General features: G+C 35.6%; 1 protein-coding gene across 3 annotated transcripts in view; it reads right to left on the minus strand.

The window, feature by feature from the left end:
• Positions 1–17377, minus strand: part of LUZP2 (leucine zipper protein 2) — a 604128-nt gene that overhangs the window by 341619 nt on the left and 245132 nt on the right. For 2 of the 3 annotated variants that reach the window (XM_025356954.1, XM_025356953.1), the window contains exons 2-4: positions 17248–17365; positions 15220–15290; positions 9104–9185 (exon numbers count right to left, since the gene is read on the minus strand). In XM_025356954.1, the coding sequence (XP_025212739.1) occupies positions 9104–9185; positions 15220–15290; positions 17248–17365 (271 nt within the window). The remainder of the gene's footprint in view (positions 1–9103; positions 9186–15219; positions 15291–17247; positions 17366–17377) is intronic. The other variant, XM_025356955.1, reaches the window with a different exon arrangement.

The raw sequence follows: 17377 nt of genomic DNA on the forward strand, positions 1-17377 counted from the left end.
GTGAGCTCAGACAAGCCTAGCCCTGAAGCAACCTGAGGGTCCTTCCCTATCCACCCTGGTAGCCTGGTAGCAGAAGACAAAGGGCATATACTCTTGGGAGTTTTAGGGCCCTGCTCACCGCTGGTTCCTCTCGGCACTACCACAGCTGATGCTCTCTGGAAAGCGCCAAGTCCTGGCAGGAGGCTAACCAGTACAAAAATGGAACATGAAACCACCAGAGCTAAGAACCCTCACAGAGTGCATTTCACCCCCAACTGCCCCCTCCACCAGAACAGGTGCTGGTATCCACAGCTGGGAGACCCATAGATGGCTTATATCACAGGACTCTGCGCAGTCAACCCCCAGTAGCGGACCGGAGCTGGGTAGACTTGCTGGATGGCTAGACCCAGAAGAGAGATAACAATAACTGCAGCTAGGCTCATAGGAAGCCACATCCATAGGAAAACAAGAAGAGTACCACATCAAGGGAATACCCCATGGAACAAAAGAATCTGAACAATAACTTTCAACCCTAGACCTTCCCTCTGACAGAGTCTACCAAATGAGAAGGAACCAGAAAACCAACACTAGTAATATGACAAAGCAAAGCTCTTTAACGCCCCCAAAAAATCACACTAGCTCACCAGGATCCAAGAAGACATCCCTGATTTACCTGAAAAAGAATTCAGGCGGTTAGTTATTAAGCTAATCAGGAAGGCACCACAGAAAGGCAGAGCCCAATGCGAGGAAATTCAAAAAGCGATACAAGAAGTGAAGGGAGAAATATTCAAGGAAATAGATAGCATAAAGAAAAAACAATCAAAACTTCAGGAAACATTGGACACACTTATAGAAATGCAAATGTTCTGGAAAGTCTCATAATAGAATTGAACACATAGAGGAAAGAAATCCAGAGTTTGAAGAAAAGGTCTTTCAATTAACTCAATCCAACAAAGTCAAAGAAAAAAAGAATAAGAAAATATGAACCAAGCCTCCAAGAAGTCACGGATTATGTTAACAACCAAACCTAAGAATAATCAGTGTTCCTATGAAAGAAGATAAATCTAAAAGTTTGGAAAACATATTTGGGGGAATAAATTGAAGAAAACTTCCCCAGCCTTGCTAAAGACCTAGACATCCAAATACAAGAAACACAAAGAACACGTGGGAAATTCATCACAAAAAGATCATTGACTACACACATTGTAATCAGGTTATCTAAAGTTAAGATGAAACAAAGAATCTTAACTTCGCTTTTGTGAGACAAAAGCACCAGGAATCCTATAAAGGAAAACCTATTATTTTAACAGTAGGTTTCTCAGCAGAAACCTACAAGCTAGAAGGATTGGGCCCTATCTTCAGCCTCCTCAAACAAAACAATTATCAGCTAAGAATTTTGTATCCAGTAAAACTAAGCATCAAGTATGAAGGAAAGATACAGTCTTTTTTGGACAAACAAATGCTGAGTGAATTCGCCACTACCAAGCCATCACTATAAGAACTATTAAAAGGAATGTTAAATCTTGAAACAGATCCTGAAAATGATCAAAACAGAATCTCTTTAAAGTATAAATCACAGAGGACCTATAAAACAAAAATACAAATTAAAAACCAAAAACATAAAACAAAAAACACCGAGTACATAATAGCACAATGAATGAAATGGTACCTCGCATCTCAGTATGAACATCGATTGTAAAGGGTCTAAATGCTCCACTTAAAAGATACAGAACTGCAGAATTGATAAGAACTGGCCGGGCGCAGTGGCTCATGCCTGTAATCCCAGCACTTTGGGAGGTCAAGGCGGGCGGATCACCTGAGGGCAGGAGTTCAAGACCATCCTGGCCAACATGGTGAAATCCCGTCTCTATTAAAAATGCAAAAATTAGCCGGGTGTGGTGACATGTGCCTGTAATCTCAGCTACTCAGGAGGCTGAGATAGGAAAATCGCTTGAACTCAGGAGGTGGAGGTTGCAGTGAGTCAAGATTGTGCCATTGCACTCCAGCCTGAGTGACAGAGCAAGACTCTATCTCAAAACAAAACAAAACAAAACAAACAACAAGAACAAAAAACTTGTCAACCAACTATCTGCTGGTTTCAGGAGACTCACCTAACACATAAGAACTCACATAAACTTAAAGTAAAGTGGTAGAAAGAGGTATTTCATTCAAATAGACACCAAAAGCAAGCAGGGGTAGCTATTCTTATATCAGACAAAACAAACTTGAAAGCAACAGTAGTTAATAGAGACAAAGTGGGATATTATATAATGGTAGAAGGCCTTGTCCAACAAGAAAATATCACAATTCTAAATATATATACACCTAACACTGGAGTTCTCCAATTTTTAAAATAATTACTGATAGACCTAACAAATGAGATAGACAACAACATAATAATAGTGGGGGCTTCAATACTCCACTGATAGTACTAGAAAAGTCAAGACAGAACGTCAACAAAGAAACAATGAATTTAAACTATACGTTGACACAAATGGACTTAACAGATATATACAGAACGTTTCACTGAACAACCACAGAATATACATTCTATTCAACAGCACATGTAACTTTCTCTAAGATAGACCATATGATAGGCCATAAAACGAGTCTCAATAAGTTTAAACAATTTGAAATTATATCAAACACTCTCTCAGACTACAATGGAAAAAAAAAACCAAAAAAACTGGAAATCAACTCCATAAGAAACCTTCAAAACCATGCAAATACATGGAAATTAAATAACCTGCTCCCAAAGGAGCATTAGGTCAAAAATGAAATCAAGATGGAAATTTAAAAAATCTTCAGACTGAATGACAATAATGACACAACCTATCAAAACCTCTGGGATATGGCAAAGGTGGTGCTATGAGGAAAGTTCATAGCCCTAAATGCCTACATCAGAATGGCTGAAAGAGCACAAACTGACACTCTAAGGTCACACCTCAAGGAACTAGAGAAACAAAAACAAACCAAACCCAAACCCAGAAGAAGAAAGGAAATAACCAAGATCAGAGCAGGACTAAGTGAAACTGAAACAAAAAGCAACCAATACAAAAGTTAAATGAAACAAAAAGCTGATTCTTCAAAAAGATAAATAAAATTGATAAAATATTAGCAATATTAACCAAGAAAAGAAGAGAGAAAATCCAAACAACCTCACCAAGAAATGAAACAGGAGATATTACAACTGACACCACTGAAATACAAAAGATCACTCAAGTCTACTATGAACACCTTTATGCACATAAACTAGAAAACCTAGAAGAGATGGATAAATTCCTGGAAAAATACAACCCTCCTAACTGAAATCAGAAAGAACTAGAAACCCCAAACAGACCAATAACAAGCAGCGAGATTGAAACGGTAATTTAAAAATTACTAGCAAAAAAAGTCTAGGACCAGATAGATTCACAGCAGAATTCCACCAGACATTCAAAGAAGAATTGGTAATAATTCTTTTGGCACTATTCCACAAGATAGAAAAAGAGGGAACCCTCCCTAATTTATTCTATGAATTCAGCATTACCCTAACACCAAAACCAGGTAAGAACATAACCAAAAAGAAAACTACAGACCAATATCCTTCATGAACATAGACACTAACCTCCTTAACAAAATGTGAAATAACCAAACCCAACATCTCAAAAAGATAATCTACCATGATCAAGTGGGTTTTATATCAGGGATGCAGGGATGTTTTAACATACACAAGTCAATAAATGGGATACACCACATAAACAGAATTAAAAACAAAAATCACATGATCATCTCAACAGATGCAGAACAAGCATTTGCCAAAACCCAGCATCCCTTTATGATTAAAGCTCTCAGCAAAATTAGCATACAAGGCACATACCTCAATGTAATAAAAACTATCTATGACAAACCCACAGCTAACATAATACTAAATGGGGAAAAGTTGAAAGCATTCCCTCTGAGAACTGGGAACAAGAAAAGGATGCCCACTCTCACCACTCCTCTTCAACATAGTTCTGGAAGTCCTAGCTAGAGCAATCAGACAAGAGAAAGAAATAAATGGCATCCAAATTGGTAAAGAGGAAGTCAAACTGTCATTGTTTGCTGATGATATTATCATTTACCTCGAAAACCCTGAAGACTCCTCTGAAAAGCTCCTAGAACTGATAAAATAATTCAGTAAAGTTTCTGGATAGAAGATTACTGTACACAAATTAGTAGCTCTTCTATACACCAACAGCGACCAAGTGAAGAATCAAATCAAGGATTCAACCCCTTCTACAATAGCTGCAAAAAGGTAACATACTTAGGAATACACCTAACCAAGGAGGCAAAAGACCCCCACAAGAAAAACTACAAAACACTGTTGAAAGAAATCACAGATGACACAAATAGAAACACATCTCATGTTCATGAATGGGTAGAAGCAATACTGTGAAAATGACCATGCTGCCAAAAGCAATCTACAAATTCAACACAATCCCCATCAAAATACCACCATCATTCTTCAAAGAACTAGAAAAAACAATTCTAAAATTTATATTGAAACAAAAAAGAGCCTACATAGCCAAAGCAAGACTGAGCAAAGAGAACAAATCTGGAGGTTTCACACTATCTGATTGCAAACTATAAGGCTATAGTCACCAAAATAGCATAGCACTGGTATAAAAATAGGCATATAGACCAATGGAACATAATAGTGAACCCAGAAATAAACCCAAATACTTACAGCCGACTGATCTTTGGCAAAGCAAACAAAAATATAAAGTGGGGAAAGGACACATTTTTCAACAAATGGTGCTGGAATAATTGGCTAGCCACATATAGGATAATGAAACCATCTTCATCTCTCACCTTATACAAAAAATCTACTCAAGATAGATTAGGACTTAAATCTAAGACCTGAAACTATAAAAATTCTAGTGGATAACATCGGAAAAACCCTTCTTGACATTGGCTTAGGCAAGGCTCTCATGACAAAGAACCCAAAAGCAAATGCAATAAAAACAAAGATAAATAGTTGGGACTTAATTAGACTAAAGAGCTTTTGCACAGCAAAAGAAACAGTCGGCAGAGTAAACAGACAACTCACAGATTGGAAGAAAATCTTCATAATCTATACATCTGACAAAGGACTAATATCCAGAATGTACCACAAACTCAAACAAATCAGTTTAAAAAAATCCCATCAAAAAGTGGGCTAAGAACATGAATAGACAATTCTCAAAAGAAGATATACAAATTACAAATAAACATATGAAAAAACACTCAATAGCATTAATAGTCAGGGAAATGTAAATCAAAATCAAAATGTGATACCACCTTACTCCTGCAAGAATGGCCATAATAAAAAAAATCAATAAACAGTAGATGTTGGCATGTTGGCATAAATGCAGTGATCAGGGAACACTTCTACACTGTTGGTGGGAATGTAACCTAGTACAGCCACTGTAGAAAAGAATGTGGTGATTCCTTAAATAAATAAAAGTAGAATTATCATTTGATCCATCAATCCCACTACTGGGTATGTACCCAGAGAAAAATAAGTCATTATATGAAAAAGATACTTGTATACTCATGTTTATAGTGCAAAATTCACAATTGCAAAATTGTGGAACCAACCCAAATGCCCATCAATCAACAAGTGGATAAAAAAATGGTGAGAGAGAGATATATATAGTTAATTCATATATATATATATGAATATATATATATGTATATAATGGAATACTACTCATCCATAAAAAGGAATGAATTAACAGCATTTCCATTGACCTGGATGAGATTGCAGACTATTATTCTAAGTGAAGTAACTCAGGAATGGAAAACCAAACATTGTATGTTCTCACTGGTATGTGGGAGCTAAGCTATGAGGACGCAAAGGCATAAGAATGATACAATGGACTTTGGGGACTTGGGGGAAAGGGTGAGTCGGGGGCAAGGTATAAAAGACTACAAATAGGGTGCAGTGTATACTTCTCGGGTGATGGGTGCACCAAAATCTCACAAATCACCACTAAAGAATTTGCTTATGTAACCAAATACCATCTGTACCCTAATGACCTATGGAAAAAATAAAAAGTAATTAACAAGAACAGTGAATAAAAAAGAAATAGTCTGCAATTAAGAAAATGCAAGCCATTGGTGAGAAACCTCACCATCTAGTAGTTAATAATAGAAAAATATCACTGTGTTGCCCCTGATCACTGATACACAGGTAATATGTCTGATTCCCATAAAGACATCATTTGTAAGTCTCTGGGAACCTGAGGTCACTCTCAAACATTTCAATGTCAGCTTTTAAGAACAGCCATTGAAAATCCATGTGGCAGTATCCAGACATTGCAAAACAAAACTATTTTGAATAGTAATGTAAACAGAGTGAGGAAATAGAATATCTTAAATTATGAACAATGGAATAGATTTATTTAATATTCCTTTTACTAGGTATGCATTCTTATGTAATCTCTGATAATTCTTACTATGATATTATCATATAACAAAGATTTTAAATGGTTAGAAAGAAAAAATACTAATAATGATGATGATGATATCATACAATTTAGAGGCTGCTCACAATTGATTATGTCTTCTGCTCAATAGTGTATGCATCATCTCATATAATCACCAAATTACCTGCCATGTAAGTACCACTGGCATACTTTTTAAAATGAAAAAGCCTCAGAGAAATCAAATGACTCGCTTATATTCACTCAGCTAAGCGATGAAGATGAAATTAAAATGGGAAGCGCAGAAGGAAAGGGAATGACTTTAGTTTAATGTCTATTATCTACTACATGCCAGATATAATTTTAGAGAGATTATGTGCATTAATTTAATGTGAATAACCCCTTAAATGTGATAATGAGGAAACTCGCACAAGTTCAAAAGCTTGATCAAGTCTGGTAATGAGCTAGTAAATTTACAGAACTAGTAAATGGCCTACTGGAAATGTAAACCGCAAACACTCCTACTCTGAAGCACATACTAAGTTATGAGTTTCCTTAGGAAATTTCTGGTTTAGTGAAGACTTTTGGGGGAAAACAGAAACCTTCCCTCAAGATTCAATGTTCAGCCATAAGGAACGCACTGCCAGCGTGATGAGATGAAGGCAAAGGTGACCCAGTCTACATTATTTGCCCATGACATTTTTCATACTTAGATATTCTAACTTTGGTTTGTGCTCTTTCAAAAGTTGTAACTCTCTTCTTTTTGGATCTCAGACAGTTTGCATAATCTACTGAAATAATTATGAGTTCATGCCTTAGATCTTCTGCCTTATAGCTATGCAAATGCAAGCTAGAAACACCTTATCTGAGCTACTATTTTTCAGTAAAGAAAAAAAAAATGTAGTTTTATTATGAGAACCAGAGAAAATAGTCTGTGTGAGCACTTCTATTCTTCTCTACCATTGTTTGTCATTAGGCTATGAAGAAACCCAGATTAAATATGATTAGTCACGGCAGATATGTGATTGCAATTAGGACCATTCAGTAAGCTAGGTCAGGTGTTGGGGGGAGGAATCAACAAGCTGATGATAAAAATACATCTATTCTTTTATGTAACATTTGGTATCCAGTGAGCCAGACTTTAGACCGCATTTCAGGTGAGCAGTGAGAGTTGCCATGGCATAACAATGAACCAACATGCCCGTCCTAACAGGTGAACAGAACAGATAACAGTGAATCCTTAACATGAAACAGTTCTGTACTTTGAAAAGTCAGCAATCATTATTAGAAAGGCTGTTCCTGAAATCCGGTGTTGCAGATGACAGACTGGCCTGAGTTTCAGAAGCAAAACTCCACATTTCAATCAAGGTTGTTAAAGGAAGTTTTGTAAAAGAAAGGCAGGCTGACTGTGTTTAGAGAGCCTAGGATTCCAGGTAATTGACCTAAATGGAGATTCAGGCTTCACCACGGTTTTAGCGTCTGTAAACTTGATGCTTTAACATTTGTTCTTCAAGGATGTGCTGGATCAGCCTTGTTCAGAACAATCCAATCATATGCTTGAGCCACCCTGCCTTAGCTCTGGGAGTCTCCCATTGCTGCTCCACCGTGTCAGAAGGAAGTCCTCCTCCCAGAGACACACTTTTCAAATACAACAACCAATCAAAAAACAACACTAGTAATTTCTCCCCTTTTATTATCCCAGGCCACTGTGGATTTGCCTTAATCATTTTAGGGATAGGTCATAAGTCAGGACAGCTGCTATGCCCCAGAGTCAGCCAAAAATCACTCAAACTGGCCAATCCCAAGCCCACTTATCCATCCCAACCCCACTTATCCTGCCTCACTTGTTCATTGCCCCAGAAACCACAATAAACCTCTTACCCACAGTTTCCTCCTCTCTCTCTGCCTCATGAACAGCCTGGGTACCTTCTCGTGTGGCCCCTCTGTGGTCTACAGCTAGAACTGTGAGAAAGAAGCTATGTTTTCAGTGGTAGTCTTTTCCTGATCTGTTGACTTTACCATACCTCATACGTTCAATTAACACACTATATTTTAAAACAGACTCAGATCCTGAAAACAAGATATAAGGTCCAATCCCTATACAGGATGCATAAGGTGGCTTTGGGGAATACAGTAGAAACCTAGTTTTCAACACGGCTCTCAGGAACACCATCCCTCCTGCCTATAGTAAATATTCATAGTAAGAGCTGAAACGGTGGGTCAAGGGAACATCATTTCGGGTGAGAAAGTTTGTTTCACAGTTTATTTCTCACAGTTCTCGCTGTCATGAGAGGAGTTTGATTCATCAATTTTGGAGTGCATTCCTTATTCAGTGGATGTGGGGTGCGACTTAACCATCACTTAGCTTAATTTACTTCCCAGTCAGTGACAACCCACGATCTGAGAGCCATTGATGAGGCCCTGACACCAGAACCTTTACCCCATTCTGTCCTTCAGTTTCTCATTCTTAAAAGGAGGCTGGGAATGAGATGATCCCCTAATAATGAAATAAAACATTAACCTTTTCCAGAAATGAATGCTGACCAAGTACTATTCTGATGACATTGACTGATGCTTCTTTTATTGTCTTTTCACTTTTATTTTTATAGGTGTGTTTGTTCCATAGTGATTTTGGAAAAAGAAAGTAACAATCTCCCAGCCCTAAAGCAAAGGGCACAAAGTAGAAACACACTTACAGTAGCCTGGTGTTTTTCTGCTTTCTCCGATGTCTCTTTAAGTTGATTTTGCAGGGCCTCCTGAAGAGATTTCATTTCTTCTCTAGTTTAGTAGAAAACAGAGCATAAGAGAGAAAATAATACAGCTCCATTATTTTCTGTGTACATTATAAAAGGAGGCTTTGCTGTATACATTTAGGACACAGACAACTAGAATTCCATGAAGTCACAGTTAAGCATACAGGATGTGTCTAAAGATTCTGGTAATAAAAGTCTTTTTCTTCCATGCAAATACTAAAAGCAAGTGGAATTTTTTAAAATTACCTTACTATTATGCTTTATAAATATCCCACTGTTTGAATCATCTGTGAGCTACATGATGTGTTAAAGTAAAGCGATATATAATTCAAGTTGAAAAGATAATTCCACGAACACCATACTGGGATGTGAACATGCTGGTTAGAAAAAGTCACCATAGACTTGCTGATAGGATAAAATTACTGTTCCCTTCTGATGCTCTTAATTAATTAATTCTAAAGTATTGTGCTTTATACATCCTTTGTAAGGCCTGAGACCTTTTGTAAAAACAGGGAAAAGAAACTTTTTCTAACTTAAGGCCTCTCTCATTTAATGAAAGTAATTAAAAAATGCATGCATATGCATATATACTCATTGTGTCTCAAGCTCAATAGTACATAAGGATCCTGTATCCCTTTTTAAAAGGAGTGATCTTTCCCTTAATTTGCATTTCTCTTAAGGATTTAGGATTTATTGATTTATAACTCATCATATTATTTATATTTATTTATTTATAACACATTATATTATCTTTCTGTGCCTTGATTTTTTTTTTTTTAACTCAAGCTATCACCTCAAACAGATCAGATATTAGATAAAGGCTAGTGTACAAAAAAATAGAAACCTGTTTGAGTCTTACCAGTACCTAAACTAATTTAAAACTTCCAATCTAGCACCAAAAGACTAGCTCTGGATATTTGGGCAAGTGACACACCATCTCATACTCAATTTCTTCATCCAAAAAAAGGGCACAATGGTAGAACTAACTAATAGATTTGTGCTCATATTAAGATGACATAATGTAAACAAAGTGCTTAACACAATGCCTGTAAAATAATTACTTAACAAATATTAGGTCATGGCAATAACCACTGACACAACTCCATACTCCTATGTTCATTCTCTGACCACAAAATTCTGTACAACCACAAGCTGCTCTTTCACCCAGCAGGACTTAATGGGGCAGCCAGATTAATTAGTCTTGAGACTGATGTACCAGTCCCAATTTCAAGAATTAGAAAGAAAGTCTATCTGTTTTTTGGAATCATTTTGGACTTTGGTTGATAAATCAAAATATAGTGAGAACAAGTTATAGAATAATTACAGTCACTTTGGTTTTTAAATGATTTATGCTTCTTGGGTGATGCTTTTAATGTGCTTGAAGTGGATTCTAAGTGACAGCTTCCATCACTGTCTCAAACTGGTTTCATTTATCAGACTTGTTCCATATATGGACATATAAAATCTGGGCTTCCATTATTATTTCTGATATTTTCCACAGAGTGTTTGTAATATAATATAATATATAATATAATATAATATAATATAATATAATATAATATAAACCTACATATATTGTAGGCTTACAATGTGCAAGACACTTTTATAAACCCCACACCAAACTATGACATCATATTATGATAGATAACTAATGTATAGAGGGGTAGTGAAATTGTGTTTTAGTGTCTATATGCTCAAACTATAAAGAGTTACTATACTATCTCTACTGAGAAGGAAGGAAGGAAGGAAGGAAGGAAGGAAGGAAGGAAGGAAGGAAGGAAGGAAGGAAGGAAGGAAGGACCTACATGCTATCCCAAACACTCAAATTTTCAACAAGCACTGAGTGAAGCACAATAAAATTATATTTCCTACTGAAAAGTAAGTTATAATTAAAATGACAACATAAAAATTTTTAATATATTTTAATTTAAAATTCCTATTTTTATTTTTAAAAGATGGTCGTAAAACACTTAACAAAAATTAAATAATAAAGTATGTTTTATTAAAAACAATGAGTATATATATTTAGATAGATAGATAGATAATGTATGTGTGGGAGTAGGTATCTATCTATATGTTTCTTCCAAAAAAAATCCCCGATTCTGACATCTAGAGGCAATCTAGGGAACAGAACAAAAAACAAATTGTAAAATATGGAAAAGGTAGAGAATTCTGAATATTTTCCTGCCAAAGAACACTATCAGGCAGAAAGGTAAAGTAGATTTTTTGTCTTCTGTATCTCATTTCTTCTGCCTTCCTTCTAAGCTTATGTCGTCACATGCTCACTGCTCTAGTGCTTTAGCTAGCTATAGATTTCTGCTTCACAGACTTACTAAGTTATCCTCCTAGGGAGGTGATTCCTGACTTGCCTCTGCACCACTTCTCAACACCACTGAGATTTACTCAATCTATATCTGCTACTCTAGGGCTCTATTTGGTACTAAACTGAAACTTTAATTCTAAAAAATTCATGGCTCAAGTGACACCTGTAATAGATAGCTCCAATATTGAAATATTTTAGCATAACATTTTGTGTTACAAGGAATTTCAAAGGGCCATCATTTCACACCTCTTTCATCCCAAATTATAGCTATAAAAACACTCTCAACTTAATCACTCTACAGAAAGCTATTTCTTTCTAGTGACTATCTGCTGATATTAGAGAGGGAGAACGTGCCACAATTCTAGCAACTTTTTTTTTTTTTTTTTTTTTTTGAGTTTTCAGAGAACATTATCGTAAAGTACTTTAGTACACTGAGTCCAAAACTGCCTTCCGGGAATCTCTACCAACCCACCACCTTAAAGAATAAAAGGTTTTATTCTCTTTTGCTCAAGGACATTTTCAAATTTTCAGACATTTCAAGGTCCTGTCCTATTCCCTATTCTCCTTGTTGTGGTTACATATTCTCAGTCCTGACATGGTATGGTTTAAAATCTCTCCATCCACCTAGGGACTCTCTTGTGAATATTATCTAAGCTGTGTAAATATTCCTGAAACGTGATGCTCAAGCCAACACAAATCTCATTTTCTCACTCTTTCTCTCACATAAATGCGTGCACACAAACACACACACCTTTCTCTGCCTGTCTTGCTCAAAAGACACTCTGCTGCCTCTCCACATAGTTGTATGTGGCCACAGCATATCCCCTGAATTTATTTACAGCCTAGTTCCAGCTACACAGAAAGACTTATTAGTTGCCTCTATATTACAGTTCCAGAGGGAGAAACTAGTTGATTCATTTTGTTTGGGTGGCCACCTCTGAATCATTAGCTATGACCAGTGGTTTCAGAGTCACATAAAAGAGGCATGGCTTCCAGGGATCACTAGTCCAGATGAAGCCAGATGACAAAGATCTGAGGACAAAGGATCCAGAAAACAAGGTAATAATTGAGAGCTAGAGATGTGACCAAATGGCACCTGTAAGCACACTGCACTCTTTCAAACTCAGAGAAGATGTTTAAATTTGCAATAAATTAGTATTTTTGATAACCACAGGTGATACTTTTTCTCTTTTAATGTTTACTAATAAGTCAGATTTTTAAATGAGATACACAGTCTCTTCTACCATAATATACACACAATGTTTATATTTCTCTTTTTAAGTAAACAGCAAAAATCAAATGCAACACATCTTATATCCTTTTGAGAAGTTACCTTTTATTATAATTTATTGAGTCTTCCATTCTAACTTTGATTGTATATATAATACAAGTTACGCATATTAAACAAGTTTTTAATTTTAGATAAAACCATGAATTAGTAAGACCAAAATATTCTCCATTTTATCCTCTCTTTGAAAGGCTTGTTCTATCATCTGGTAGTTTATATACTTTACCACATGTATACTTGATGATTAAAATTCTTAAACACCTATTCACATTTTTTTCCTGATTTTTGTGGGGTTTTTGGTGTCATGTGAATCAGCCATAGATATTTTAAGAAAATATCAGCAAACTAAGGCAATAGGTTTTCATTTACATCATGCACAAGCCTGTCTCCTCATCTGTGTCCCTCCAGTGATAAAGAAAGGTTGACTTTATTTTCTTTTACTCCATGGTCCTCACTCTTGAGATCTCCCTGTCCTTGTCTCTAAGTAGCGTTTTCTTGCCCTGGTCTACAGTTTTCTTTCTACTCTGAATGGTTTTGACGGAACAATTTCTCTAAAAGTCAGGAAATAACAGTATTTCCCCTAAAAGATTTCTTTAATTATATTATTTCTTATAGCGCTACCAAAAAGAGGTTCCCTATTTATTATCACTGAAACCCAGTATGTGCCACCCTTTAGCCATTTTTATTTTTGTCTTTACATACAGATCTATTTTCTAATCTTCTCAAACTCACTATATCGTCTTCAGTCTCTCACTGGGTGCTGCACATATATTGTGCAGAAATCAATTTTTGTTTTTCTATTTTTGTTCATTCTCCATTCCTAACCTGAAATACTCTATAAAAATAATCATTTTCAGCATCTCTTGGTCTCTTTTGATGGGTTATTTTTTAATTTTATTTTTTAAAGAATATAGTATATTATTAACTATAGTAATCATGTACTCACTTCATCTAACTTATTTCTCTTCTCCAATTGAAATTTAGTATTCTTTAGCCAATACTTCACCACCAGCACTCTCTCCAGCTACCTCTGACCCTGGTAACGACCACTCTAATCTCCATTTCTTTTACATCAACTTTTTTAGATTCCAAATAAAAGTGAGATCAGGTGGTATTTGTTTTTCCGTGTCTGGCTTAGTTTCCTTAACATAATGTCCTCCAGGTTCATCCGTGTTGTCACAAATGACAAGATTTTCTATTTTCTGACTCAATAATGTTCTACTATTTCTATTCCAAATGTTGCTTATGTCCTCTATCACTACTTCACAGAGACACAAATACTTGTGTAACACTGAGCATGATTTATTTCAAACCAATACAATCATTAAAATAATATGGTTTTGGAAACATGTTCGGTTTGCTTTTTTCAAGTTTTTCTTAATATTAGACTTTGAAGAGAATTTCACATTCAAGAAATAAACACGTCAGTATAAATAATGAGTCAATGTAAAACAATTGATTTTATATTTTTAATAGATATTATCAACTCAATCCAAAGGCATGTCAATAATAGAGTTTTGAATTAAGAACCAAGGTCAGTGGAGGACATATAGGCTGATGAGAAGGGACTTAGAATCTACTCCACATGCTATCTTGTGTGTAAACTTTTAAACAGTTTTTTGCGTTGTGATCAGTGAGTCAAACTGGAAAGGTGGGGCTGCGGGGTAAGACGGAGCAGATTTTACATCTAAATTTCAATTAACATGATTCTCGGCAATTCCACTAAGCACTCTGAGCAACAATTTGCCATCTACAAAATGGGACTAATAGCCACTTCACAAGGTAATTGTGAAGATGAAACAAGAAAATATATACAAATCTACTAGAAGAGCTGCTAGTAAGTGTGTGGCAGATGTAAGGTTGTTTCTATATTAAAATACTTGTTTTTCTTTTTTGGACTTGGAAAAGCAATTTAAAAATCACATGACTTTTTATAATGTACACAAGTACATTTCATAAAATACTTCCCTCAAAAACAAGCAAACCCATACTAATAATATTGTACTGATTCTACTTGTATTGTTAATAAGATTATTCCATTCCTTACCACTACCTCATCATTACCGTAATCAAGTTTTGATTTTATTAAATACGGTCCACTTAGGTCAATATTATCAAATATGTCTATTGATGGGCAGACTTACTAGGGTCCATCTTACTAACTGAGGAAAGTATTATAGCTCCCTAACATTCAAATTGTGATTTGCAGACAAAAAGTAAAAGCATCACCATCACCAAAGAGCTTGTTAGACATGCAGAATCTCAAGCCCACTCCAGTTGTATAAGAATCTGCATTTGAACAAGATTCCCAAGTGAATCACATGCACATTTAAGTATAAGTGAAAAGATAAATAGGTTCATGCATTTAGAATCAATAAATTTTATGAAGTTTCTGAATGTTGCTTGACACTATGGCAGAAGTAACTAAATAAAAAAGAAAAGTCTTACCTTTGTTGCTGTCCTAATTCCAGAAGTTTCTTAACATCAGTTTTGGCAGATTGCTCATCGTTTTTTAAAGACTGATAAGAAAGTGGAAAAAGGAAGTTTTATTCAGATGATAAATTGAGGTTCACTTTAACTTTGGTTTTAGAGTACTAGATAGGACTGCACACATGCCCTGGAACAAGAATTAAAAATAAGTCCATGCTGGTCCTCTTGGCTCTAAGGACGTAAACAGAAATTTATGACACCAACTACACAAGAGGTGAAAGGAATTGAGCAGTCTTGGCTTTTAGAGGTTTTATGGGGGAGAAACTACTCTCCAAATATCAAAATATAAAGAAATAAAGGTTTATTTATAAGTGAATATAAAACATATCTTCTAGTCATTCTTTGAAGTTTTACTGTGTTGTCTGCAGGTATGTTAAACCAGGTTTGGTACAGCTTCTACAAATACTAGGGAACATAGCAAACCTCCCTGCACACGCCAGGAAATAACACAGTTCAAGATTAAAACCGTCAAAGGGCATGCACCTGTTAGGTTTTGTTGATTTCTTATTTATGAGTAATGCATTAAGATATACAAAAAACCAGGGCCATGTGAAATTGTAACTGGTCTCTACAGACAGAATATTAACAATAAGTTATGTTTACTACTTCAGTCCTTAGTGTTTATATGCCTCTAAGAAGGTGCAGGTTTCTTGATATTCTTCCCAGTCTGTTCACTTGGTGAATTTCCACTTAACCACAGGTCAGGCATTGGCTTCACCAGAAATCAATCTGCACTTCTTTTCATCCTTGTGAATGTTTCCCTGATGCTCTGTGCATGCTTCCATCATAACACTATGATTCCTGCACTGTTATCATCCTGCTACCATCTCTGTGTCCTGCTGGGTTGCCTATGTTTTTTTTGTTTGTTTGTTTTTGCTCTTGTTTCCATCTTCTCCACACGTAACACATCTTCTGGAAGAAAAGCTTAGATGTTGACTTTAAATACTAGCTCTGTCCCTTGACTATCTGCATGCTCTTAGTTTCTTAACCTAATTCTGTTTTCTCAACTATGAAATGTGACAAATAGTCTTCATGTGAAAATTAAATACAAATTGGAGAAAGAGTATCTAGCACTGGACCTTGACCATGTTCAGTAAGCCTCAGTGGTTACTAATACCACCACCGTAAACTACCACCATCATCATCATCTTCATTATCATTATTATCATCTTAATGGGATTAGGAACCCAAGGAGAAGAGTATAGACAGAAGCAACTCCACGTGGTTTAAAAACATGATTCAGTTCAGTAACTAATAGTCTCTGGAGCCAGACTGTCTACATATAAACTCTGGCTTCTTTCGTAACATTCAAAAATAACATATCTTTCTTAAACATTATCTCTCATGTGTAACAAGGGATGTCACAATAGGATCTACCTCATAGATATGTTACAAGAATTAAACCATATAATACATACAAAGCTTCTAGCATACAGGAGATAATAAATGCAATGTTTATGTCAAATATTACAATATATTACCAAATATTTATGAAACTATTTTTATCCTGTGTAGAATTTTTTGAAGATTTCAGTATGTTAAGACTTTTTTTTTTTTTTACAGTTGTCTTTTAAAAGTATTTACCTATTTTGGTAATACGATTTATTAAAGAATCTTTAGAATTATCCCGAGGTGAATTTAAAATTCTCTTGTAGGTGTCATTCCTATATTCATTTAACTCTTGAGCATAATTACTTTGTCATTTTATAATATGAAAAACACAGGGGTCAAACTGATCTTAGGAGCTTGAGGAATTGATGGCTTTGCCAAGCACACAATTTTCTCATTTCTGTATTTGTTAGACACAGATTCCTAGACAATATTTCAAACGACATTTCTGTTTAAAGTGCATATAATAGTAAGTAATAACTACCATGGTCCAGCCCAGAAACACATTAAAAACTGTTTAAAAATGCAGGTTAATCCACTCAGAAAATCAGACGACTGCTCATCTTTCACTGCTCAGAAAATGAGTTTTCATCTCACCTGAAGGTTGACTTTAATTCCATCAAGTTCTCTTGATGTCTTTGTCAGCTGACGAAGAATGGTGCTCCGCTCCTTAAAGACTTCTTTCAGCTGCTTTTCTAGCTCTTCATAGTCCTGTCTAACACAGAAA

This window comes from Theropithecus gelada, chromosome 14, assembly GCF_003255815.1.
Source record: "Theropithecus gelada isolate Dixy chromosome 14, Tgel_1.0, whole genome shotgun sequence".
NCBI lineage: Eukaryota > Metazoa > Chordata > Mammalia > Primates > Cercopithecidae > Theropithecus > Theropithecus gelada.